Source organism: Chlorocebus sabaeus, chromosome 6, assembly GCF_047675955.1.
Source record: "Chlorocebus sabaeus isolate Y175 chromosome 6, mChlSab1.0.hap1, whole genome shotgun sequence".
NCBI classification, from domain to species: Eukaryota; Metazoa; Chordata; class Mammalia; order Primates; family Cercopithecidae; genus Chlorocebus; species Chlorocebus sabaeus.
The window spans coordinates 7,813,267-7,837,131 of NC_132909.1; the positions used below are offsets into that span (position 1 = coordinate 7,813,267).

Sequence of the window (23,865 nt, forward strand, 5' to 3'; positions counted from 1 at the left end):
TGACAGAGATGAATACAGCTAAAGACAGAGGAAGGACCAGAGATTGCAGGGCCTCAAATGCCCAACTAAGAGGCATGGACTTTGTCTAGGGGTACTGGGGAGGTGTGGGAGAGCTGTGAGCAGGGGAAGGACAGGGTCAGCTCCAGGTGAAGAAAGAAACTTCTGGGGCTGTGTAGTGGATGAGCTGTTAGGGGAGAGGTTGGAGGCCCAGAGGCCAAGAGGAGGATCTAGGTGGGAGAGGACGGTGCTGGAGCTGGGACAAGGGATGAGGCTGAGAGTCAGGGGGCAGGAGAGCCGGCTGGGCACAGGCTGTGGGGGGTAAAGGGGAGCCAGAGATGAGAAAGGCACCCATGGGTCTGGCCTATGAGAAGGTGGGCAGCGTGGCCGTCCCTGAGCTGGGGAACCCAAGAGAAGCAGTGAGGTGGGCTGTGCCTCCCTGAAGGTCTTACGTAGGGCTGCTCACCTGGGCCTGGGTGCTCTGCAGTTCACGGCCTGCCCGCTCCCTGGCGGCTGCCTCCTCTTCCAGCTGCTCACGTAGCCCGGCTGCCTCAGCCTCCATGGCTCGCACCCGGGACCCCAAGGCCAATTTTGCCCTGGTCTCCTCCTGCAGGAGCTCCTGTAAATGGAGAAGACGGCAATGTCAGGTGTGGTCGGGAGGAAAGGAGGGGAGGGTGACGGTGGATCCAAAGGGCAGGCAGGGTCACCTGGGTGTCGTGCAGCTGGGCTTCTGTGCTGCTCAGCTCCTTGCTAAGACGGATGGCTTTGGACTCAGCCTCGTTCAGCGCCCCAGACACATTCTCCAGTTCAGCCTGCAGGGAAGGGACAGGGGAATGAAGCCCTCTAATCGTGGCTTCCACTCAGCGACCCCATGTGCCTCAAATCCCTCCCACACTGGCGGGAATGTGAAAAGGTGCAGTTGCCATGGAAAACAGTCTGGCAGGTCCTCAGATGCTTAAACACAGGGTTCCCACATGACCCAACAATTCCACTCCTAGGTGTACACCCCACTTACCTGGGCTCGCTGTAGCTTCTCAGCAGCCTCCGCTCGTGCCCTCTCCCCATCACCAGCCCGGCCCTGCACCTCCTGCAGCTGTGACTCCAGGCGGCGCCTCCGCTGCTCACCCTCCTGACGTGCAGTCTGCAGGCTGCTCAGTTCTGCCCGCAGCTCAGACACCTCGGCCTCCAGGGCCAGCCGCGTCTTCTCCCACGCACCTTTGCCCTGGTGTGGGAAGGAGATGAGCAAAGATCTGTGAGGCCTTTCCTGGACCAGGCCAGGCACACTCCCCTCTCAGGGCCTTCGCACTGGCTGTTCCCTCTGCCTGGAACACACTTCTCCCAATGCACAAATAGTGCACTCCTCCCTCCCTCGTTTTTTTTTTTTTTGAGACAGTGCTTCACTCTTGCTGCCCAAGCTGGAGTACAATGGCGTGATCTTTGCTCACTGCAACCTCTGCCTCCCGCGTTCAAGCGATTCTCCTGTCTCAGCCTCCCAAGTAGCTGGGATTACAGGGGCCCACCACCACACCCAGCTAATTTTTTGTGTTTTCAGTAGAGACGGGGTTTCGCCATGTTGGCCAGGCTGGTCTTGAACTCCTGACCTCAGGTGATCCACTTGCCTCAGCCTCCCAAACTGCTGGGATTACAGCCGTGAGCCACCACGCCTGGCCCATTTTTTTGTTTGTTTGTTTATTTGTTTTTTGAGATGGAGTCTTGCTCTGTCACCCAGGCTGGAGTGCAATGGCGCAATCTCGGCTCACTGCAACCTCCGCTTCTTGGGTTCAAGTGATTCTCCTGCCTCAGCCTCTCGAGTAGCTGGGACTACAGGAGTGTGCACCACCACGCCCAGCTAATTTTTGTATTTTTAGTAGAGGTGGGGTTTCACCATGTTGGCCAGGCTGGTCTTGAACGCCTAGCCTCAAGTGATCTGCCTGTCTCAGCCTCCCAAAGTTACAGGCATGAGCCACCGTGCCTGGCCACTCCCTCAGTTTTTTACCCTGATGTCACCTTCTCACAGAATACCTCCGCAGCCTCTCTACTTAAAAACTCACCCGCCTTAGAATTCTGATTCCCTTTTTCTGTTCATTATGGCCCCATAGCACTTATCGCCCAGATATAAACTGAAGGTATTTATATCGTTTACTCTCTGCCTCTCTCACTAAAAGGAAAGCTCCACAAGGGAAGGCAGTGCTGGTTGTTGGGTTCGTGGCTGGTTTCCCAGCAATGCTCCTGGAATATAGTCCACACCGTATTCATGCTTGCTGAATGAAAGCTGCACATGAATGCGTGAGGAAAGGAGCCCAGAGAGATGAGATGGCCTAGAACCAGCCGGAGGTACCTCCTCCAAACCCGCGTCCTGCCCTGCCCTCCCCGTGGCCCCTCCGCCCTGTCCCCCTGCCCCAACCCACCCTCCGGGCCTGCTCCAGCTGCTCCGCCAGCTCCCCCAGGGCCTGGCCGTGGCGCTGTCTCAGCTCCTGCACTGCCGCCTCATGGATGCGAGTCTCCTCCTCCAGAGTCTTCTTCAGCTCCGTCACCTCCTGTTCCCTCTTGGACCTTTATTGGGGGAAGGGAGAGGGGAAGAGAATTTCAGAGCAGAGGAAGGCAGGGGCTTTGGGGGAGCTGGTTGTTTCTCCTTTCCATGTTTCCTAAAAACATGAGAACCTCATGTAATGCTCCCCAGGAGATCTGGGTGGTGACACTGTGGAAGGAGTGTGGCTTTAAGGGTGAACTCCTATTCACCTTTCAAAACCCTTATCCAAAAGGCCCTTCCTCAGGAAAGTCTTCCTGGATTTCCCATAGACTTGGTTTAGGGGTCTTCAGTTAGCACCCACAATGCCCTGTGTCACTCCACTAAAGCACCCCTTGTTCTGGGTTAAGATTGTCTTTGCCTGAATCTGCCTCCCCTGAGACTGGAAATTCCCAAGGGTAACACCTGGGTCTGACCCATCTCTGTCCCCAGCTTGACCAGGCTGGGCCTAGAGCTGGTGGTTCAAGAACAACTGAACTGTAAGCCTCTGTAAGGACAGAGACTTTGCACCTAAGTCCTTCCCCCAGCCCGCCATGTGCACAGGCTGTGACAGCAGCTGTCACCGGGCCTCACCGGAGCTCCTGCTGTGCGTTGGTGGAGTCCAGCGTGTCCTCCAGCTCGCTCCGCAGTGCCTCTAGCTCCTCGCCCAGGTCCCGGCGCTGCTTCTCCGCCTTGGTCCTGGCCACGCGCTCGGTCTCCAGGTCCTCCTGGGCCTCGGCCAGAGCTGCTTGAGCCTCCCGCAGGGATTTCAGCAGCTGGGCCCGGGCCCCACCCTCGTCTTCTGCCCTGGAGGTGACAAGAACCATGGAGTTGGTACATGGGCAGGCAAGGGCGAGGCAATGATTTCTGGGGACAGAGAGGCTGGATGTGGGCTTTGGGGGTGGCCAGTCCCAGGTTCGAATCCTATATCTGCCACTGGGTACTTGACTCCAGTACTAATTTAATTTTTTTGAGACAGGGTCTTCCTTTGTTACCCAGGCTGGAGTGCAGTGGTGCAGTCATGGCTTACTGCAGCCTCAAATTCCTGGGCTCAAGTGATCCTCCTACCACAGCATCCCATGTAGCTGAGACCACAGTTGTGGTCCATCACGCCTGGCTAATTTTTCTTTTTCCCCAAAGAGACGGGGTCTCACTATGTTGCCCAGAGCTGGTCTTGAACTCCTGGCCTCAAGCCAGGGGGTGGTTCTATCCTCCCACCTCGGCCTTACAAAGTGCTGAGACTGCTGGAGTGAGCCACTTCGCCCAACATGACTCATTTCGAACCTCAGTTTTCTTAGCTATAAAGTGGGAATGACAGCAACAGTAATCGTAGGAGACACTTAGTAAGTTCCTGCCTCATGCCAGTGCTTTACTTGTATCACCTCATTTAACGTTCCTGCCAAATGAGGAAACTGAGGCCCAGTACGGAGAAAGCACTTGCCAAGGTTACCCGGTCCGTGAGTGGCTGGGTTGCCCCGGAGACCCTCCTTGTAACTCTTACAGGGCTGTGGCTTCCTGTCCCTTCATGCAGTGTCATTGCAAAGAGAAGCTGGATCTGGGGACTGTATCAACTGGGACCTGGGGGTTAATGGCTCAGGGAGGCACACAGGCCTGGCTCAGTATCCTCTCCTGGCCCCCTGCTCTGGCAAGTGACTTAAGAAGGGCAGGGTCCTGGTTTGTGGGAGGACATGACAATGAACATTCCCCTTTACCAGGGTTGCTGGGGGGATGACGATAAAAATAAAGCACAAAAAGACCACATGTTGTATGAAGTATCTAGAATAGGCAAATTCTATTTAGACAGAAAGTGGATCAAAGGCTGCCAGTGTGGGGAGAAGGAGGGATGGGGAGTGACTGCTTTTTTTTTTTTTTTTTTTTGAGAGAGGATCTCGTTCTGTCACCGAGACCAGAGTGCAGTGGCTCCCTGCAGCCTCGACTTCCCAGGTTCAAATGATCCTCCCACCTCCGCCCTCTAAGTGGCTGGGACTACAGGCACACGCCACCATGCTTGGCTAATCTTTTTAAGTTTTTGGTGGAGACAGGGTCTCGTTATATTGCCCAGGCTGGTCTTGAATTCCTGGGCTCAGGTGACCCTCCTGCCTCCTCCTCTCAGAGTGCTAGATTATGGCGTGAGTCACTGTGCCTGGTCATGATTGCTTAATACATACAGGGTTTCCTTTTGGGGTGATAAAAATATTCTGGAGGCCGGCACAGTGGCTCATGCCTGTAATCCCAGCACTTTGGGAGGCCGAGACAGGTGGATCACCTGAGGTCAGGAGTTCGAGACCAGCCTGGCCAACATAGTGAAACCCCGTCCTTGCTAAAAATACAAAAATTAGCTGGGTGTGGTGGTGGGCACCTGTAGTCCCAGCTACTTGGGAGGCTGAAGCAGGAGAATTGCTTGAACCCAGGAGGCAGAGGATGTAGTGAGCCAAGATCATGCCACTGCACTCCAGGCTGGGCGACAGGGCAAGACTCCATCTTAATAAAAGGGAAACTGTTCTAGAACTAGATAGAGGTGATGGTTACACAGCATTGTGAATGGGCAAAATCTACTGAATTGTACATTTAAAAAATGGTTACTTTTATGTGAATTTCACCTCAGTAAAAAAAAAAAAAAAAAAAAAAAAAAAAATTAGCAAGAGTAATAAAAGTAGTAACAGAAACATCCGGCATTTATTGAGGGCTCAGGGTATGCCAAGCATCTGAGGAGCACTTTCTTCTTTAACCCTCACAGTAACGCTAGGAGTAGCATCTATAATTACCCCATTTTATAGATGAAAAAACTGAGGCTAGAGAGGTGACGTGACTTGGGTGAGGTCACATGACTAGAAAGAGGAGAAGCCAGGATTCCAACCCAGAAGTCAGACTCAAAGATGTGTGTTCACGGCCAGGTGCAGTGCCTCACGCCTATAATCCCAGCACTTTGGGAGGCCGAGACAAGTGGATCACCTGGGGTCGGGAGTTTGAGACCAGCCTGGGCAACGTGGTGAAACCCCATCTCCACTAAAAATACAAAACTTTCTGGGCATGTTGGCGGGGGCCTGTAATCCCAGTTACTTGGGAGGCTGAGACATGAGAATCACTTGAACCTGGGTGGCGGAGGTGGCAGTGACCAAGATCACACCACTGCACTCCAGTCTGGGCAGCAGAACAAGACTCCATCTTAAAAAAATTTTTTTTTTATATATGTTCTTAACCACACACACACACACACACACACACACACACACACACCATGTTCCACCAACTCTAAGATGCACAGCTTTTCACATTTTAACATCTCTGAAATGGAGCTGTACCTGTAATCAAGGGGGTCTTAGATTGCATGAAGCACAGTGCATAAAAAGCATCTGAAATACTAAGCACCACACCTGGCATACAGTAGGAGCTCAATTATTGTGAACGAGTGTAAATATAATTATTATGATTCCTAACATAGGCCACTTGTCAAATCTTAGCTGATTCTGGGCTGTTTGGTGTGGGGAGGCCAAGAAGGGGAAGAGGAAGAAATAGCTTTTTTTTTTTTTTTTTTTTGAGACGCAGTCTTGCTCTGTCGCCAGGCTGGAGTGCAGTGGTGTGATCTCGGCTCACTGCAACCTCTGCCTCCCGGGTTCAAGCGATTCTCGTGCTTAAGCTTCCTGAGTAGCTGGGATTACAGGCGCCTGCCACCACACCCAGCTAATTTTTGTATTTTTAGTAGAGATGGGGTTTCGCCATGTTAGCCAGGCTGGTCTCCAACTCCCGACCTCAAGTGATCCACCTGCCTTGGCCTCCCAAAGTGCTGGGATTACACGTATGAACCACTGTAACTGGCCTAGAAATAGCATTTTCTTGTTCCGTTTGTGCACTGTTATGCAAGTTACCGGACACACAGAGTCTCGTTTCACTTTTCGCTTAAGCTAGTGGCCTGGAACTCTTGCTATCTTCATTTGACAGAAGGGGACACCGAGGTGCGGAGGGGGATGTGGCTTGTCTGTGGCTGGTGAGTGGCTCCGCCGGGGTTTGTACCCAGGAGCTTCTGACTTGGGCACCCCATGCTTGCCCCACCAAGCCCGCCCCACCCTGCACCTGGCCAGGGCAGCCTGCAGCTCCTCCTCCTTGCGGCCCAGCTGGGCCCGCAGCTCCTCTGCCCGCTGTTGCTGCTCCACCATCTGCTCCTGCAGCTCCGAGCTCTCCCCGTCCAGCCTCCGCTTCAGCTTCTCCAGCTCCTGGCGACCCTTCTCCTCCTTCCGTAGGCGGTCTGGAGGCAGGGTTGGGGGCCATGCATGAGGACTCCAGGCCTGCACACTCAGCCGCTCCCACAGAGACCTCAGGCCCCCAGCCACATACAAGGCTAAGTTCAGCACCTCCCTTAATACCTTCTCCTCCTCCCACCTTCCCCATCTATCTCAGGGACTCTCCCCACAGTGTTGTCCTAGACCCTCGGCCAGACACCTACGCACTGTCCTCTCCTCCTCATCCCCACCGACAGCCCATGCCTCCTCCCTCAGACTCTCTCTGCCCTGTGTCCACAGCCCATGCCTCCTCCCTCAGACTGTCTCTGCCCTGTGTCCACAGCCCTGTCTCCTCCCTCGGACTCTCTCTGCCCTGTGTCCACAGCCCATGCCTCCTCCCTTGGACTCTCTCTGCCCTGTGTCCACAGCCCATGCCTCCTCCCTCGGACTCTCTCTGCCCTGTGTCCACAGCCCTTCCTCCTCCCTCGGACTCTCTCTGCCCTGTGTCCACAGCCCATGCCTCCTCCCTCGGACTCTCTCTGCCCTGTGTCCACAGCCCTGCCTCCTCCCTGTGCCCCTTCCCTTCTGCTTCTGATTCTAAGTCAACAGGAAGGGAAAGGGAGACAAAAGCGTGTCTGAAACAGACAGTGGAGCAGTCAGATGGGAAGAAAGTAGGATAACCCAAGACACCACAGAGAGAAAGGGAGTTGGATTTAGAGATGCATGAAGAACTCAAGAGCTGGGAGGACACTCGATCCGCCCTGAGCTTTCCTTCCTATCCCATTTAGCAGACACAGCCACGGAGGCCCTGTAGCACATGGGGCTTGCCTGAAGTCCCCCATCAGAGCACACACAGACCCCTACAGCTCCCCACTGGCTGGGCAGGAGCTCACCCTCCATGTCTGCAATTGTGGCCTCATATTTGAGCCGTAGCTTATTGAGGCTCTTGACCTTCTCCTCCTCCTCAGCTGCCTGGGATGAGAACTCGGACAGGCGATCTTCTAGCAGCTTCCGCTCCTGAGGGGTGGGGTGGGGTGGGGGGCAGTCAGGAGCCGGGCCAGGAGCAGCCCCTACCTGATCTGAAGCTTCTGGTGTTGTTCTCATCTATGTTTCTGCTCCTCTTCACCCTTTTCTGACCTTCCTCCCCCTACACCTCCCTCTTCTTCCCATTCCCTGGGGTTTATAGAGCCATCCCACCCCCACCAGTGCACACCTGAGAAGTGCAGTGTGGCAACCCCCACGGTTTGAAGTTCACCATTCATTAACGCACCAACGCACCCGCTCCCCACTTTCCCTCCTGCCCTCAGGCCCCCAACCTTGCTCAGCTTGGAGTTCTGGTCTTCCAGGAGCAGCAGGTCCTCTTCAAATTTCTTCATTTTTGCCTCGGTCGTCACCTTCTCCAGCTGCAGCTTCTGCCGTGCCCCCTCCTCAGCCTCAAGGTGGGCCTCTAGCTCCTGGGGAGGGGAGGCAGGAGGAGTGAGGATACATGGGCCAATAGATGGAGCGTGATGGGAAGGATGGGGATGGGGATAGTCTGCGGATCCCCGGGGTGGTTCAGAGAGGTGCATACCCTGGGTGAGGCTGGGAAGGATAAAACCTTTATTGGCTTTCCCATTTCATTCATGAGCTCAACAAGCATTTATTGAGTGCCTAGTGTATGCCAGGCACAGTTCTAGACACTGAGGATGGGGAAAAGTGCCTGGCCTTCTGTAGTGAGAGATGACCGCACCACTGCACTGAAGTCTGGGTAACAGAGTGAGATCTTGCCTCTGAAAAAAAATCAACACCTATCCTTGTGGAAATCACTTTCTTATGTGGGGGTTAGGGGTACAGATTATAAACAACAAATACAGTAAATAGGTCGGGTGCGGTGGCTCACACCTGTTATCCCAGCAATTTGGAAGGCTGAGGTGGGTGGATCACCTGAGGTCAGGAGTTCGAGACCAGCCTAGCTAACATACTGAAACACTGTCTCTACTAAAAACAAAAAAATTAGCTGGGTGTGGTGGCACACGCCTGTAATCCCAGATACTGCTGTAGAGGTTGAGGCAGGAGAATTGCTTGAGCCTGGGAGACGGAGGTTGCAGTGAGCTGAGATGGCGCCACTGCACTCCAGCCTGGGCGACAGAGCAAGACTCTGTCTCGAAAAAACAAAAAACAAAAAAACACTACTGAGCCCTTGAAAGGTGGCTGATGTGGACTAATGAACTGAATTTTCTGTCTTATTTAATTTTACTTATTTTAAATTTAAAACGAGACACCCAATCACTGAAAAGCTTTTTAAGCATGTTTGGAACAACTTGCCCATGTGAATCTAGTTTTTATAAACTGCAGAAATTGTGAAATTGAAATACGGATCAAGTATTTCCAATGAGAATTTAGCATCTGCATTGAGATGTGCTATTGTGTAAAATACACACTAGATTTTGAAGAGGAACCATCAGGGCAGCCTGCCGGTGAATGAAGCCAGGAGATGGAGAGAGGGGGAGTACTGAGGACATTGCCTAAATGCCTGGATCCAGCCATGCCTGAAGCTGAGGACAGCACTTGGGCGCCTGGATCCAGCCATGCCTGAAGCTGAATATTTCACTTGGACATCTGGATCCACCCATACACGAAGCTCACACATTCTAGGGTCTCCCGTGATCTGCATCAAAAATGTATACTTTTTGCAAATTCACTTAGAACTGAGTTTTCTACAAATTCGGGGCCAAAGACACATGGTTTGCAGAAGCAAGGTGGATGGTGTAGACAGAGGGGTCTGGAGGGTGGCCTGGTGGGCATGCAGAGGGTCAGACCTGTATGTGCTGCTGCAGCCTCCTCTTCTCCGTTTGCAGCTGACGACTGCACTCCTCCTCCTCGCCCACGCGAGCCTCCAGCTCTGACACCACCAGCTCCAGCTCCTGCTTGCGGGCTGCCAGCCTCCCCCGCGTCTCCTCGGCCTCTGCACACAGTTCTGCCTCTGCTCGCAATTGCTCTGCCAGGCGGGCGCGCTCCTCTTCCAGCTGGGGAGTATGTGGGAAGTTAGTGGTCAGCAGGCAGGGCTCCCAGGGCAACCTGCACCAGGTGCCTGCTGCTGCCTTGTAACTTGCTTTGGCGTTTAAGGCCTTCAGGGCAGGACTGAGGGGTGAGAAGACACAGTGCCCCCACCTCTTCCCCCTCAGGTCCCTGTCTCAGGATGAGCCCACATCCCCCTAATCACTAAGTCAGAATCCTGGGGATGTCCTTCTCCCTCACCTCTCACAGTCATCAGCCTGCAACCCTGCTCTCTCTGGCCCCTCCTCTCTGTCCCTACAGCCCCAACAGGCTCAGGTTTGCCTTCTCTCACCTGTCTCTCTCCAGACTCCTCCCCAGCCTCCCCCCCCAGCCTCCCAGCCTCCAGCCTTTCCCCTTCCAGTCCATCCTTCAAATAGCCCCCGAAGGGTCTTTCTACCATCTCACATTTCATTTAATACTTCCATACTTAGAAATGTAACCACAGAAAATAATGCAGAAAAGGCAAACAAAAAAATGCTCAAGAAGGGGTTTGTTCTGGTATTATTATTATTATTTTTGAGACGGAGTCTCACTCTGTCACCCAGACTGGAGTGCAGCGACGCCATCTCGGCTCACTGCAACAGCCACCTCCTAAGTAGCTGGGATTACAGGCGTGCGCCACCACACCCGGCTAATTTTTGCATTTTTAGTAGAGACGGGGTTTCACCATGTTGACCAGAGTGGTCTTGAACTCCTGATCTCAGATGATCTGCCCGCGTCAGCCTCCCAAATGTTCTAGCATTATTTTAAGATAGCCAAATACTGGAAACAGTTATAAGTCCACCGCCTGCATACCACAGCCCGGCCACAGCTGAGGCCCCTGCCCCCAGATCCTACAGCCCAGCTCCATTCTGGCTCTGTCGGACTCTCCCACCCCACCCCTACCCGGCCCATACCCTGGCTACACCACCAGGGCCCTGCTCCCGGCACGTCACGATTCAACCAAACTAAACAGTCCCAATCCCCGCCAAGCCTCAGTATACCTTAGCTTCGCTCCCATCCTCCCGACAGCCGTGCCACGTCACAGGCTGGCTCAGCCGGAAGCCCCGCCCCTCACTCCTGGCTCCACCCATGCGACATAGCCCCGCCCCCAAGACACGCCCCCACGCCCTGCCCCCACCCCCTCACCTGTGCCACTCGGCCCTGGAGCTCCCCAACTTCGCGGGCGCTCTGCTGCTGCAGCTCCTGCACTTTCTGCAGCTCCTGGGCCCGTGCCTGCAGCACCTCATCCTGCCGTGTCACCTGCAGCAGTGGCTTCACCTAGGTGGAGGTGAAAGGGGATGCAATGGCTGACTTCCAAGGTGTGAGGCCACCTGACCCAGGAGCCAAGGCCTCACACTCTTGGTCGGGTCTGAGTTTCTGGGTTCAAATCCCATCTCCTCCACCTATTAGCTGTGTGTCCCCGCCTTGGCAACAGTCCTTGGTCACAGGCCTAGAACACTGACAGGTACAGGCAAGCACCACTAAATACACTATTGATCTATCTACTGTATCTGGCTGGCTAAAGGATCCCTCCACATCCAAGAGGCACTGTGGACTGTGGCCGCTGCTATTCTGTGGAACAGTCTTTCTTTCCTCCCTTCCTTCTTTCCTTCCTTCCTAATTTTTTGTTTGTTTGTTTGTTTGTTTTTTGTTTTTGATGGAGTCTCACTCTCTCGCCAGGCTGGAGTGCAGTGGTGTGATCTCAGCTCACTGCAACCTCCGCCTCCCAGGTTTAAGCGATTCTCCTGCTTCAGCCTTCCGAGTAGCTGGGATTACAGGCGTGTGCCACCACGTCTGGCTAATTTTTGTGTTTTCAGTAGAGAGGGTTTCGACATGTCGGCCAGGCTGGTCTCAAACTCCCGACCTCAGGTAATCCACCCACCTCAGCCTCCCAAAGTGTTGGGATATAGGCATGAGCCACCGTGCCTGGCCAAGGGCCAGTGTTTCTTAAGCCTGTTAGTCCAAGATCCTTAGTGAGAAAAGAGCTTTACATGGCATGATTCAGGCTGCAGTGACAGAGGTACACACAGTACTGAAACAAAAATTTCACAAAAGCTCGTTCCCCTTGCTAAGTGAGATCCGCTCTGATAAATTCTGTTCTATCATATTCTACTCCGTTCTACACAAGTCTACTTGATTCTTTTCCTCTCTACCCAATTCTGTATCCATTCTATTCTCTTCTTTTCTGCCCCAACTCCTAGCATCTTTCACAGGCATCATTCACGTTTCTGAACTGATGCCAATCAAATCCTACGTGACCCCAACCCCCAACACCTAAGGTAGGCAAACTTTTTCTTCAAGGGCCAGCCAGGAAATATTTGAGACTTTACAGGCCACCCTGGCTCTGTTTATTTATTATTTATTTATTTATTATTATTATTATTATTATTTTGAGACAGAGCCTTGCTCTGTCACCCAGGCTGGAGTGCGGTGGTGCAATCTTGGCTCACTGCAACCTTCACCTTCCGGGTTCTAGTGATTCACCTGCCTCAGCCTCCCGAGTAGCTGGGATTATAGGCGCCCACCACCACATCCAGCTAACTGCTATATTTTTAGTAGTGACGGGGTTTCAGCATATTGGCCAGGCTGGGCTTGAACCCCTGACCTCAAGTGATCCACCCACCTTGGCCTCCCAAACTGCTGGGATTACAGGCATATGCCTCCATGCCCGGCCAGTGTTTTTTTTTTTTTTTTGAGGTGGAGTCTCGCTCTGTCGCCCAGGCTGGAGTGCAGTGGCACGATCTCGGCTCACTGCAAGCTCCGCCTCCCGGGTTCACGCCATTCTCCTGCCTCAGCCTCCCCAGTAGCTGGGACTACAGGCGCCTGGCACCATGCCCAGCTTTTTTTTTTTTTTGTATTTTTAGTAGAGATAGGGTTTCACCGTGTTAGTCAGGGTGGTCTCGATCTCCTGATCTACCCTTCTCGGCCTCCCAAAGTGCTGGGATTACAGGCGTGAGCCACCGCGCCCGGCCCCAGTTTTTGATTTTTCTTTCTTTTTCTGAGACAGGGTCTCACTCTTGTCACCCAAGCTGGAGTGCAGTGATATGACCGTGGCTTACTGTAGCCTCATACTCCTGGGCTTAAGCAATGCTTCCTCCCAAGTAGCTAGGACTACAGATGTGCACCAGTACACCCAGTTATTTATTTATTTATTTTTTGTAGAGACGAGGAGCTCACTTTGTTGCCCAGGCTGGTCTCGAACTCTTGGGCTCAAGTGATGCTCCTGCCTTGGCTTCCCGAAGTGCAGGGATTACAGGTGTGAGCCACGACCCTCAGCTTCTGGCTGTTTACCTACTCCACTCAGCTGTTGTAGCTCAGATGCAGCTGCAGACACCACGCTAACGAAAGGGCTTTTGCAAAAGCAGCCATCAGGCCCAAACCTCCCTCCATTCTCCTCTCTTCTCTCCAGTTTCCCCCTGGGGAAACACCCAGTCCCCGAGCTCCACAGCGCATGGCGACCTGGCTTTGCACCCTCTGCTTTGGGTAGGGATGTGATGCCAGCCTGGCTCATCTGATCCCTACTAACTGGCTCTGGGATGGTCACATGACTCCAGCTCGGCCAACGAGCATGAAACCTGGGAATTTGGCTGGAGCTCTGTGATAAGACAGACCAGGCTGGCCAAGGTGGTTGGGGGTAAGTCTCTATCTGCTGGGGGGCCCTGTGTGGAAAGCCTCTGTTGGTGATCATCACGGAGGAAAGCCAAGTGGGAGACGTAGAACACTGGATACTGACGTCACTGTTTGGACCATTGTGCAGTAAAGCGCTAACTCAACAGGCCTGGGTTGTCCAAACCCCCCACATTCCTAAGAAAGTCCTGGTCCTTGATGGGCTCCTGGGAGGTAACCTCTAAGTCCTTGGAATGTCCCGTCTGATAAGAGTGCCTTGGTTTACCTGGAGCCTTGGGCCACCCTGGATAGTCTATGCTAACGGTGGGATCTGTGGTGGGGGCCTTGGGCCACATTGCATCAGTTTGACTCTGGAGGGGCTGGAGACTAAGTGAGGTCACCATGTGTGTCACCTTGTCCATGCCTGTGTGACCAGCCCTAGGAAAAACGCTGAACATCAAGGCTCAGGTGAGCTTCCCTGGTTGGCAATACCCCATGCATGTTATCATACTTCATTGCTAGGAAAAGCTAAGTGTTGTCCACACGACTCCACTGGGAGAGAACAGCTGTAGGCTCATGCTTGGTCTCTCCAAGACAGATATGCACTTTTTTTTTTTTTTTAATTACTATTTAACCTTTGCTCTTTTCTCTTTTCTTCTTTCTTCCTTCCTTTATCCTTCCTTCTTCCTTCCTTCCTTCCTCTCTTTCTCTCTTCAGAGTCTTGCTCTGTTGCCCAGCAAGTAGTGTCACAATCTTGGTTCACTGCAACCTCCACCTCCTAGGTTTCAGTGATTCTCCGACCTCAGCCTCCCAAGTAGCTGGGACTACAGGCACGCGCCACCATGCCCGGCTAATTTTTGTATCTTTAGTAGAGACGGGGTTTCACCATATTGGCCAGGCTGGTCTCGAACTCCTGACCTCAAGTGATCCACCCCCCTCGGCCTCTCAAACTGCTGGGATTACAGGTGTGAGCCACCGCACCCGGCACCTTTGCTATTTTCAATCTGTTTCTTTGTATTGTGATAAACTGTAGTTGTGAGTACAACAGCTTTTCTAAGTTCTGTGAGTCCTTCCAGAAAATCCTTGAACCCTTACATCCTTGCGGACCCCTGGATCCAGGTGCAGCCCACATTGTCTTGAATCTTTGATCCATGTTGTTTTGAGTCAGATTTTTCTTGTCGCTTCCTAACTAAAAGATTCCCAGCTAGCAAAGGCTGGGCCGACTGGCCCCATTTTACTGATGGAGAAAACTGAGGCACACATGGAGGAAGTCACTTGTCAAGCAGAGCAAGCCCCAAGGCCCTATCCTCTCCCTGCTCAGGCCACCTCCCCAGGCTGCCCTCACCTTGGTAAACAGCCGCCACCACTGCCAGTGTCTCAGCTTCAGGTAGGCTGCGCAGTTCCGCTGCATCACCCTCAGGGCACTCTGCTGCTGCTGGCGCTTCTGGAAGGCCCTGGGTGGGGAAACGGGTGAGGGGCAGAGTAGGGGCTCAGCTCCTCCAGGTGCCATCTCCTTAGCAAGAGAGCCAAGCTCCTTTCTTTTTTCTTTTCTTTTTTTCTGTCTTTTTTTTTTTTTGAGACAGAGTCTTGCTCTGTTGCCTAGGCTGGAGTGCAAGGGCACGATCTCAGCTCACTGCAACTTCCACCTCCCAGGTTCAAGCGATTCTCCTGCCTCAGCCTCCCAAGTAGCTGGGATTACAGGTGCGTGCCACAACACTGGGCTAATTTTTGTATTTTTAGCAGAGATGGGGTTTCACCATGTTGGCTAGACTGCTCTCGAACTCCCGACCTCAAGTGATCTACTCGCCTCGGCCTCCCAAAGTGCTGGGATTACAGGCGTGAGCCACTGCGCCTGACCAAGCCAAGCTCCTTTCACTTAGCCATCCTAAAATGCCTACTGTGTGCAGGCGTTCTTATTACTTTTAGATCTGTGTTCTGGCCGTTCGCCCCCCTGCCCCTGACTCTCTCTGCCCTGTCCCATGGCCCCAGCCCCTCTGCCTAGCCTCCTTCTCCAGCCTCTCCTATCCGCCCATCCCGGCACGCCTCTAGAGGGTCTTTCTACACCCAGGGTTGACCCACCCCGCCCCTGTTCACAGCCCTCCATGGCTCCCTAGCTCCTCTGGACAAGGCCCCACTCAGCCTGGTGTTTGGGCCATCCTTTCCTGCCACTCTATTCTTTGAGGCTTTTTTTTTTTTTTTTTTCCCAATACAGTCTCACTCTGTCACCCAGGCTGGAGTGCCGTGGCATGATCTTGGCTCACTGCAATCTCTGCCTCCTGAGTTCTCCTGCCTCAGCTTCCCGAGTATCTGGGATTACGGCTAATTGTTGTATTTTTAGTAGAGACGGGGTTTCACCATGTTGGCCAGGCTTGTCTCAAATTCCTGACCTCAAGTGATCCACCCGCTTCGGCCTCCCAAAGTGCTGGGATTACAGGTGTGAGTCACCGCACCCGGCCTCTCTGAGCCACTTCTAAGGAGGAAGGAGAGTCTCCCGCAAACGCCCTGTATTCCTGAAGCACGCCAGGATCTTGCACTGTTGGACCTTTGCACAAGCTTCCTCCTGCCCTGAGCACCTTTCCCACTTTCCTTCATCCACCTGGTGGTCCGGAGTGGCCTGGGGCAGTCACGGCCTGCAGCAGGGCCTCCTTGCTGCACCTCTATGGCCTGCAGCAAAGCAGGTCTCACCCGGGACTGGGACTCTGTGCCCATGCAAGTCTCACCTCCAGACTGGAGCCCCTCGAGGGAATGGGCAGGGAGAGCGGACAGCTTGACCCGGGTTGCCCCGAGTTTTCTCTGTTTTAGCACTGCAAGTCCTGCACCCTGGGAAACCCCATCCCAGGCCCACTAGGACAGCTGGTCACCCTATGGCTAAGTCTGGCCTCTGTGTTGCCAGTCTTACTCTGTACAGGGCCTGCCCACAGGGCCCCTCAGGGACTGCAGAACCAAGAAGCCTGGGCACCCGGCAGCTCCATCCACCTGCTCCTCAGCCCACCCGTCCTGGAGGCCCTGACACTGGAACCATCTGGTCAACCCCTCCCTGACCCAGCCTCGGCCAACAGGACCCCGGGAGACAGCGTGGCCGCCCACCTGCGAGCCAGGTATCCCCGGGCAGCTGCCTGGAAGGAGACGATGATGTCAGTGACCTTCAGGTCTCGCTCCTCTTCCAGCTGGGCCAGGACCCCGGCCCGGAAGAAGATCTTGCTCTGTCCTACGCGGTAGAGGTTGGGGTCCAGTTCCAGTGCCTGGATCTGTGAGGGGTGGGAGAGGGGTGATGATGGAGAGGGGGGTGATGGGGGAGTGGGGGTGGTGAGGAGGGGGAGTAATGGGGGAGGGGTGGCGAGGAGGGGGAGTGATAGGGAAGGGGTGGTGATTGGGGAGAGGGGGTGATGTGGGAGGGAGGCGATAGGGGAGGGAAGTGATGGGGGAGGGGGTGATGAGGAGGGTGATAGGGTGGGGGTGATGTGGAGAAGGGTGATGGGGAGGGGAGTTATAGGAAGGAGGGTGATGGGGGAGGGGGATGATGGCGGGGTGGTAAGGAGGGGCAGTGATAGGGAAGGGGTGGTGATTGGGGAGGGGGGTGATGGGGTAGGGGGTGATGTGGAGGAGGGTGATGGGGGAGGAGAGTTATAGGGAGGGGGTGATGGGGGATGGGGATGGGGGTGATGGGAGAGGGTGATGGGGTGACGGGTAGGGGGTTGATGGGGGATGATGAGGAAGTGGGGGTGGGGGCGTTGATAGGGAGAGGTAATAAGGAAGGGCAATGAAGGGGAGATCCCAGCCCCACTCCCCCACCACCTGGCCCCCTGCACACACATGCGCACACACATACACACACATGCACACACACGTGCGCACACACACACAAACACATGCACACACACACAAACACATGCATACACACAGACACACAAACACATGCACACACACACACACACACATGCACACACACACAAACACATGCACACACAGACACACAAACACATGCACACACACACACACATGCACACACACACAAACACATGCACACACACACAAACATGCACACACACACACATGCACACACAAACATGCACACACACAAACACATGCACACACACAGACACACATGCACACACATGCACACACACAGACACACACATGCACACACACATGCACACACACGCACACACACATGCATACACATGCACACACACAGACACACACACATGCACACACATGCATACACACACAGACACACACATGCACACACACACATGCACACACACACAGACACACACATGCACACACACACACGCACACACACACAGACACACATACAGACACAGACACACGCGCCTGCACACACGCGTATGTCTCCACAAACACGCACACACACACGCCAGGCTCTGTTCCACGCACCATCTTTTCACAGGCCTGCTTCCCATCCATGAAGCCCTTGGGGATGGCATTGGGCGTCAGGATCTCGTACCTGCAACGAGCAGGGAGAGGTGGGGAGGAGAGAGTTACAGCAAAGGCTCACCTAGTGCCTGCTGCGGGCCAGGCACTGGGCTCAGAGTGACACACAACAGGAACAACGGTGACAATAACAAGAACAGTCACAAAACTCACATCTGAGCATTCACGCCACCACCAAGGACGGCAACACGGACGAGGATCGAAATGATTGACTGCTTCAGTTTTTTGTTTTGTTTGTTTTTTGAGATGGAGTCTCGCTCTGCCATCCAGGCTGGAGTGCAGTGGCGAGATCTTGCCTCACTTCTACCTCTGTCTCCTGGGTTCAAGCAATTTTCCTGCCTCAGCCTACTGGGCAGCTGGGATTCAGGCATGTGCCACCACACCCGGCTAATTTTTGTATTTTTAGTAGAGACGGAGTTTCACCATGACGGCCAGGCTGGTCTCAAACTCCTGACCTGAAGTGATCCACCCACCTCGGCCTCCCAAAGTGCTGGGGTTACAGGCATAAGCCACGGTGCCCGGCCAGTATTGGCCAGTATTTTGGATGTATTGGCTTTAGTAAAATATCTTGTTAAAATTAATTCCATTTTTTTCACTTTAAAAAGTGTAGCTATTAGAAAATTTTCAGTTGTGTACAAGGCTTCCATTCTACTTCTAAGGGGTGGTGCTGCTCTACACAGCTTGTGTGAAGCATCGTTTTTGTTATATTTGCTGTATTACTTGCTCATTAGGCCTTGGTATTTTCTGTTCTGTCTTCTTCTTCTTTTTTTTTTTTTGAGACCTAGTTTTGCTCTTGTTGCCCAGGCTAGAGTGCAAAGGCACGATCTCGGCTCACTGCAACCTCCGCCTCCCGGGTTCAAGCGATTCTCCTGCCTCAGCCTCCCGAGTAGCTGGGATTACAGGCATGCCCCACCACGCCTGGCTAATTTTGTATTTTTAGTAGAGACAGGGTTTCTCCATGTTGGTCAGGCTGGTCTCGAACTTCTGACCTCAGGTGATCTGCCCGCCTCGGCCTCCCAAAGTGCTGGGATTACAGGCGTGAGCCACCACGCCCGGCCTTCTACTTCATTTTTAAAGACATGCAGATTTGTAACACCATGCAGTGATTTCACGTTCATGGTTTGGGGACCACGGCCCTAAATAGCAGCAGCAATGTACCCCAGGTCCCCCATAGACTCTGTGTGCTTTTTCTCGGGAGTGCATCAAGTGGGCTATTGTTCTCCCATACCACAGATGAGTAAACTGAGGCTCAGCAAAGTGAGTAATCTGCCTCAACTTCCCCAGCTCGGAAGGAGCAAGAGTGGGTGGAGACCTGAATGCAGGCGTGTCAGCTTCCAAATCCGGGTCCCACCCAGTCCCTCTGCCAGGCCTGGGCCCCCGCTCTCGCTCACCGCTGCCGGAACTCCTGGAAGAGGATGCGGTTGGGGAAGCCCTGGCGACAGATGCGGATGCCCTCCAGGACGCCGTTGCAGCGAAGCTGGTCCAGCACCAGCCGGGGCTCCAGCTTCCCAGCCTGGGGAGAGGACGGACACGCTGGGGGTCAGTGGCAGCCACACGGGGGCGCCAAACGGTCAAGCGTGGCAATTTCCTATGTTTCCGTATGTAATTTACTGAGCACCTACTAGGTGCCTAGGAACTGTTCTAGGCCCTGGGAACACAGCAATGCTCAAGCCAGGGGGAAATGCCTTCCCTGGGGAACTGAGAGTTCAGTGAGAGAAACTGGAAATACCCTAGGTGAAGCAGTCACTAATAAAGAAGAAATACTAAGTGCTAAGGAGAAAAGATCCTCAGGGAGGGAGGTGGGCAGGGCTGAATTTGCACGCAGGAGAGTTGCCAAAAGGCCTCCTGGGAAGCTGATGTCTGTCCAAAGCTGGTAAATCATGGTTTTTGTTTGTTTGTTTGTTTGTTTAGGACAGTCTTGCTCTCTTGCCCAGGCTGGAGTGCAATGGCATGATCTCAGCTGACTGCAACCTCCGCCTCCCAGGTTCAAGAGCTTCTCCTGCCTCAGCCTCCTGAGTAGCTGGGATTATAGGCGCCCGCCACTATGCCCAGCTAATTTTTGTATTTTGAGTACAGATGGGGTTTTGCCATTGCCCAGGCTGGTCTTGAACTCCTGGGCTCAAGCAGTCCTCCCACCTCAGCCTCCCAAAGTGCTGGGATTACAGGCATGAGCCACCGTGCCAGGCCGCCTTTTCTCTTTTCAACAGTAATACACAAATGGCAAAAATCTAAACAGTACAAAAATTTAAATGGCACATGCTCTCATTAAATATGCCACCAAGAAAGGAAAAAGCCTGGCAATTAAACCCCGACAGGCCATTGACAGTAAGCTACATCTCGACTTCAGAGACGCTAGTGGGGAGGAATACATGTCTTAGATTTGATAAAAGATGGGATCTCAGGCCGAGCGTGGTGGCTCATGCCTGTAATCCCAGCACTTTGGGAGGCCAAGGCGGGTGGATCGCTTGAGCTCAGGAGTTCGATACCAGCCTGGGCAGCATGGCAAACAGCGTACTTTTGCATTCCCATTGACCCTTCTCTGTAGGGCCCATTCTCTGATTTTCTCAACATGAAATCAGTGGCCAGTGAGGTTGGCCATGGTCTTGTCGCACCTATGCAACAACCCCAGCCCTGATGGCCTTCTTCTATCCCTTGTACCTCGCATGCTCCATCCTACCATTGGACCTTTGTACAGACTGTTCTCTGTCTGGAATACCACGTATCCTTCAGGGCTCAGTCATCGCCTCCCCCAGGGGGCCTTCCCTAACTTCACTGACCAGATCAAGCCCTATGTGACACTTACCACCCCTACAGATTTAACTGGGCATTCATTGTGGGTGGTTAGATGAATGTCTGTGCTCCCCATGAAACTGTGAGCTCCCTGAGAACAGGAGTTGGCTGTGCTTTTCTCTCCAGTGCCTCCCCACTACCTGTTCCCAGCACGGTAGGTGCTCAATACATTTAAGTTATATGAATGGATGAATTTTCCCAACCGGACCCTGAGCCTAGGAACAGAAGCAATTTGCTCAAAGCCACACAGTCAATCAGAGAGGGTCCTCAAATCAGATGTGGCTCCAGCCAAGTCCAGAGGCCAAACCTTAACCCACGGCCACAGCCATCCCTTCCTCCCCAGGCTGAGTCACTCACCCTCTTCTCGTGGTTGGGGACAATGCAGCGGACAAAACTGGGGTTGGTGTTGCTGAGTGTGGCCATGAGGCGGCTCAGGGACTCCTTGTAGAGCTGTCCCACTGTTCGGAACATACCCCGGCGGGGGCGGCCACCTGGTGGGCCATCACCCAGGCTGCTCACCTGTTCCAGCCCCACGATGCCCTCCACTGTCAGATGGAGATACAGAGAGACAGAAGGAGGTCAGGGGTCAGTTTTAGGGACCGGGGCCAAAGGTCAAGGGTCTTATCATTTATCACAACTGACACTTTACATATGAAGGACCTCACACAGCCTGTAAGGTAGTTATTATCAGCTCCATTGGACAGAGGCTCTGAAGGGTAGGAGAATGTGCTTAAGGTCACACAGCTTAGGAAATGAAGATCCAAGATTAGAACCCAGACAGTAGGAGTCCTCTCAAACCCTGGTCTTTGACCCTTCTTCTCTTCAAGGACATGATCTCTGTTTTCCTTAACAATAAATGATGACAATAACAGCAAATGCTTACCTAGCATAGATGCTCTGGCAGGCACTGCTCAAAGCAATTTACATCAATGGCTTTATAAGCCTGTAAGAATCATTCCCATTTTATAGATTTGGAAACTGAGGCACAGAGCGAGAAAACAGTGATAACATAATCACTGCAGTTGCATTTTAGGAATCTGAAACATAGTACAAGATGTAATAAATTATTGCATTATATGCAATATTTGAAATAGGGCAAACGATCTCCATGTTAACCATTTTTCCAGAATGCCTGATTTCATAGAGGTTTTATTTTCTTGGCAGGGTGTGGTGGCTCATGCCTAGAATCCCAGCACTTTGGGAAGCCAAGGCGGGTGGATCACCTGAGGTCAGGAGTTCGAGGCCAGCCTGGCCAACATGGTGAAACCCCCTCTCTACTAAAAATACAAAAAATTAGGCAGGTGTGGTGGTGCGTGCCTATAATCCCAGCTACTTGGGAGGCTGAGGCAGGAGAATCACTTGAACCTGGGAGGCAGAGGTTGCCGTGAGCCAAGATCACGCCACTGCACTCCAGCCTGGGCAACAGAGCGAGACTCCGTCTCAACAAAAAGATTCTATTTTCTCTATTGCCACTTGGTGGTGCTGCTTTGGGTAGTGAAAAATATCCGAAAAATATCCACTCCTTCCATCGGTACTGTCTCGAATTCTGTTTTGTTTGTTTTCTGAGACATGGTCTCGCTGTCACCCAGGCTGGAGTACAGTGGAGTGATCACAGCTCACTGCAGCCTCAACCTCCTAGGCTCAAGTGATCTTCCTACCTTAGCTTCCCAAGTAGTTGGGACTACAGGCGCACACCACTGATTTTTACATTTATTTTTAGAGACGGGGTCTTCCTGTGTTGCTCAGGCTAATCTCAAACTCTTGGCCTCAAGTGATCCTCTCACCTTGGCCTCCCAAAGCGCTGGGATTATAAGGGTGACTCAATGCACCTGGCCCAAATTCTATGGGTTAAATCATGCCAGGTTCCTCAGGAACCCACAGCTAGGGCGGAATCTGATGTCCTTCAAAAATCATCCCATTCAAGGGCCATCAGCCATCAACTAGATAATCTGTGCTTAGGGCAGGGCCAAGTCATGGCAGGGGCTCAAATATGTTATTTTCTTCCCCAGCTTCAACTGTCTCCCCTATCCCATACTCCCTGTCATTTTCAAAATGATAATTATCATTTATGAAGTCCTCATAGCACAGATAAGAGCTAAAGTTCTGAAATCTGATGTCCTGGGTTCAAATCCCAGCTCTGCCACTTACTGGCTGTGTGACCTCAGCAAGTTACTTAACCTCTCTGTGCTTTAGTTTCCTCATTTGTGTAATGGGGTAATAGTACTAACACTCACCTCATGAGGTGTTAGTACTATTACCCCATTACACAAATGAGGTGCTGATAATTCTAAAGGGGCTTCACATGGTGAACGGCACATAGTAAGTGCTCAAGAAACGCCAGCTGGCACTATCACACCTGTTTGTACTTTTACATGCAGTTTAGTTAGAAGAAGGCGTTCTGCTGCTACAGAGTCTGGAAACTTCCGAGGGAGCCAACAAGGAGGGATAGGAAGAGTGAGAGACCTCCACAGTGAGAGGAGAGGGGACAGATGTTCAAAACCAGGTCCCCAGCCCAACAGGTCCACCCTCCTCCTCCAGCAAGCCTCACCCATTGATGCACAGAGACACCCACCCCCTGGTGGAGAAACAGCAGAGCTGCACCTCTCTGCAGATCCTGGGGGCGACGGTGGGAAGGAGCCAAGGAAAGAGAACTGCTGGAAACCCCCGTGTTCTGGGGAGTGAGGACAGATGTGTGGGTGGGTGGAGGGGAGATGGCAGAGAGATGTCGGGGAGAGATGCATGAAAAGAGGGGAAGGAAAGGAGGTGGCAGGAAGAAAGAGAGGAAAGGGTTATTAGTCAACAGCACAGAACAGAGCAAAGCAAGAGGGAAAACCAGAATGTTGGCCATAAGCTTTTGAATTCCTATTCATCTTTGTATCCACACACTGTTGGCCAAAAGGACAAATGTCCTCTGTAAGAATTCAGTGCAAAGAATAAAAAATCTCTCCCTCTAGAGGTTGTATCTATTTTAATAGGTAGCCCTTTTTGCTCTGGCTGCCAGGAAGCTCAAGAATGAACTTGATGCTCCCAGGCCACTTGTTGTTTTTGCCTCTCAGAAGAGAGCTAATCTCATTTACCTTTTTCCCTGGGCTGTCAGGATGATGGGCATACAATTCTGGGCTCAAAGCAGCTCTAGTATAGGTTGGGCAAAACTGGCCCCGATTCCCCACTTTTCTCTGTATTGACACCCTTTGCCTGTGTCTTGCAGCTCCTTGAATCTGGGAAGACCTCGTGACTGCCTTTGTTTAGGAGGATTATGGAGGAAGTGACATTATG

General features: G+C 52.9%; 1 protein-coding gene across 3 annotated transcripts in view; it reads right to left on the reverse strand.

Annotated features, from left to right (window-relative positions):
* The window catches only part of MYH14 (myosin heavy chain 14), a 102,956-nt gene that overhangs the window by 32,197 nt on the left and 46,894 nt on the right, over positions 1-23,865 (reverse strand). For all 3 annotated transcript variants that reach the window (XM_037991975.2, XM_037991972.2, XM_037991974.2), the window contains 15 exons: positions 20,947-21,134; positions 19,191-19,312; positions 17,743-17,812; positions 16,432-16,592; positions 14,690-14,798; positions 10,885-11,016; positions 9,519-9,725; positions 8,037-8,174; positions 7,614-7,737; positions 6,575-6,746; positions 3,098-3,310; positions 2,406-2,550; positions 1,013-1,219; positions 705-809; positions 464-616 (listed from right to left, as the gene is read on the reverse strand). In XM_037991975.2, coding sequence (XP_037847903.1) covers positions 464-616; positions 705-809; positions 1,013-1,219; positions 2,406-2,550; positions 3,098-3,310; positions 6,575-6,746; positions 7,614-7,737; positions 8,037-8,174; positions 9,519-9,725; positions 10,885-11,016; positions 14,690-14,798; positions 16,432-16,592; positions 17,743-17,812; positions 19,191-19,312; positions 20,947-21,134 — 2,246 coding nt within the window. The remainder of the gene's footprint in view (positions 1-463; positions 617-704; positions 810-1,012; positions 1,220-2,405; positions 2,551-3,097; positions 3,311-6,574; positions 6,747-7,613; positions 7,738-8,036; positions 8,175-9,518; positions 9,726-10,884; positions 11,017-14,689; positions 14,799-16,431; positions 16,593-17,742; positions 17,813-19,190; positions 19,313-20,946; positions 21,135-23,865) is intronic.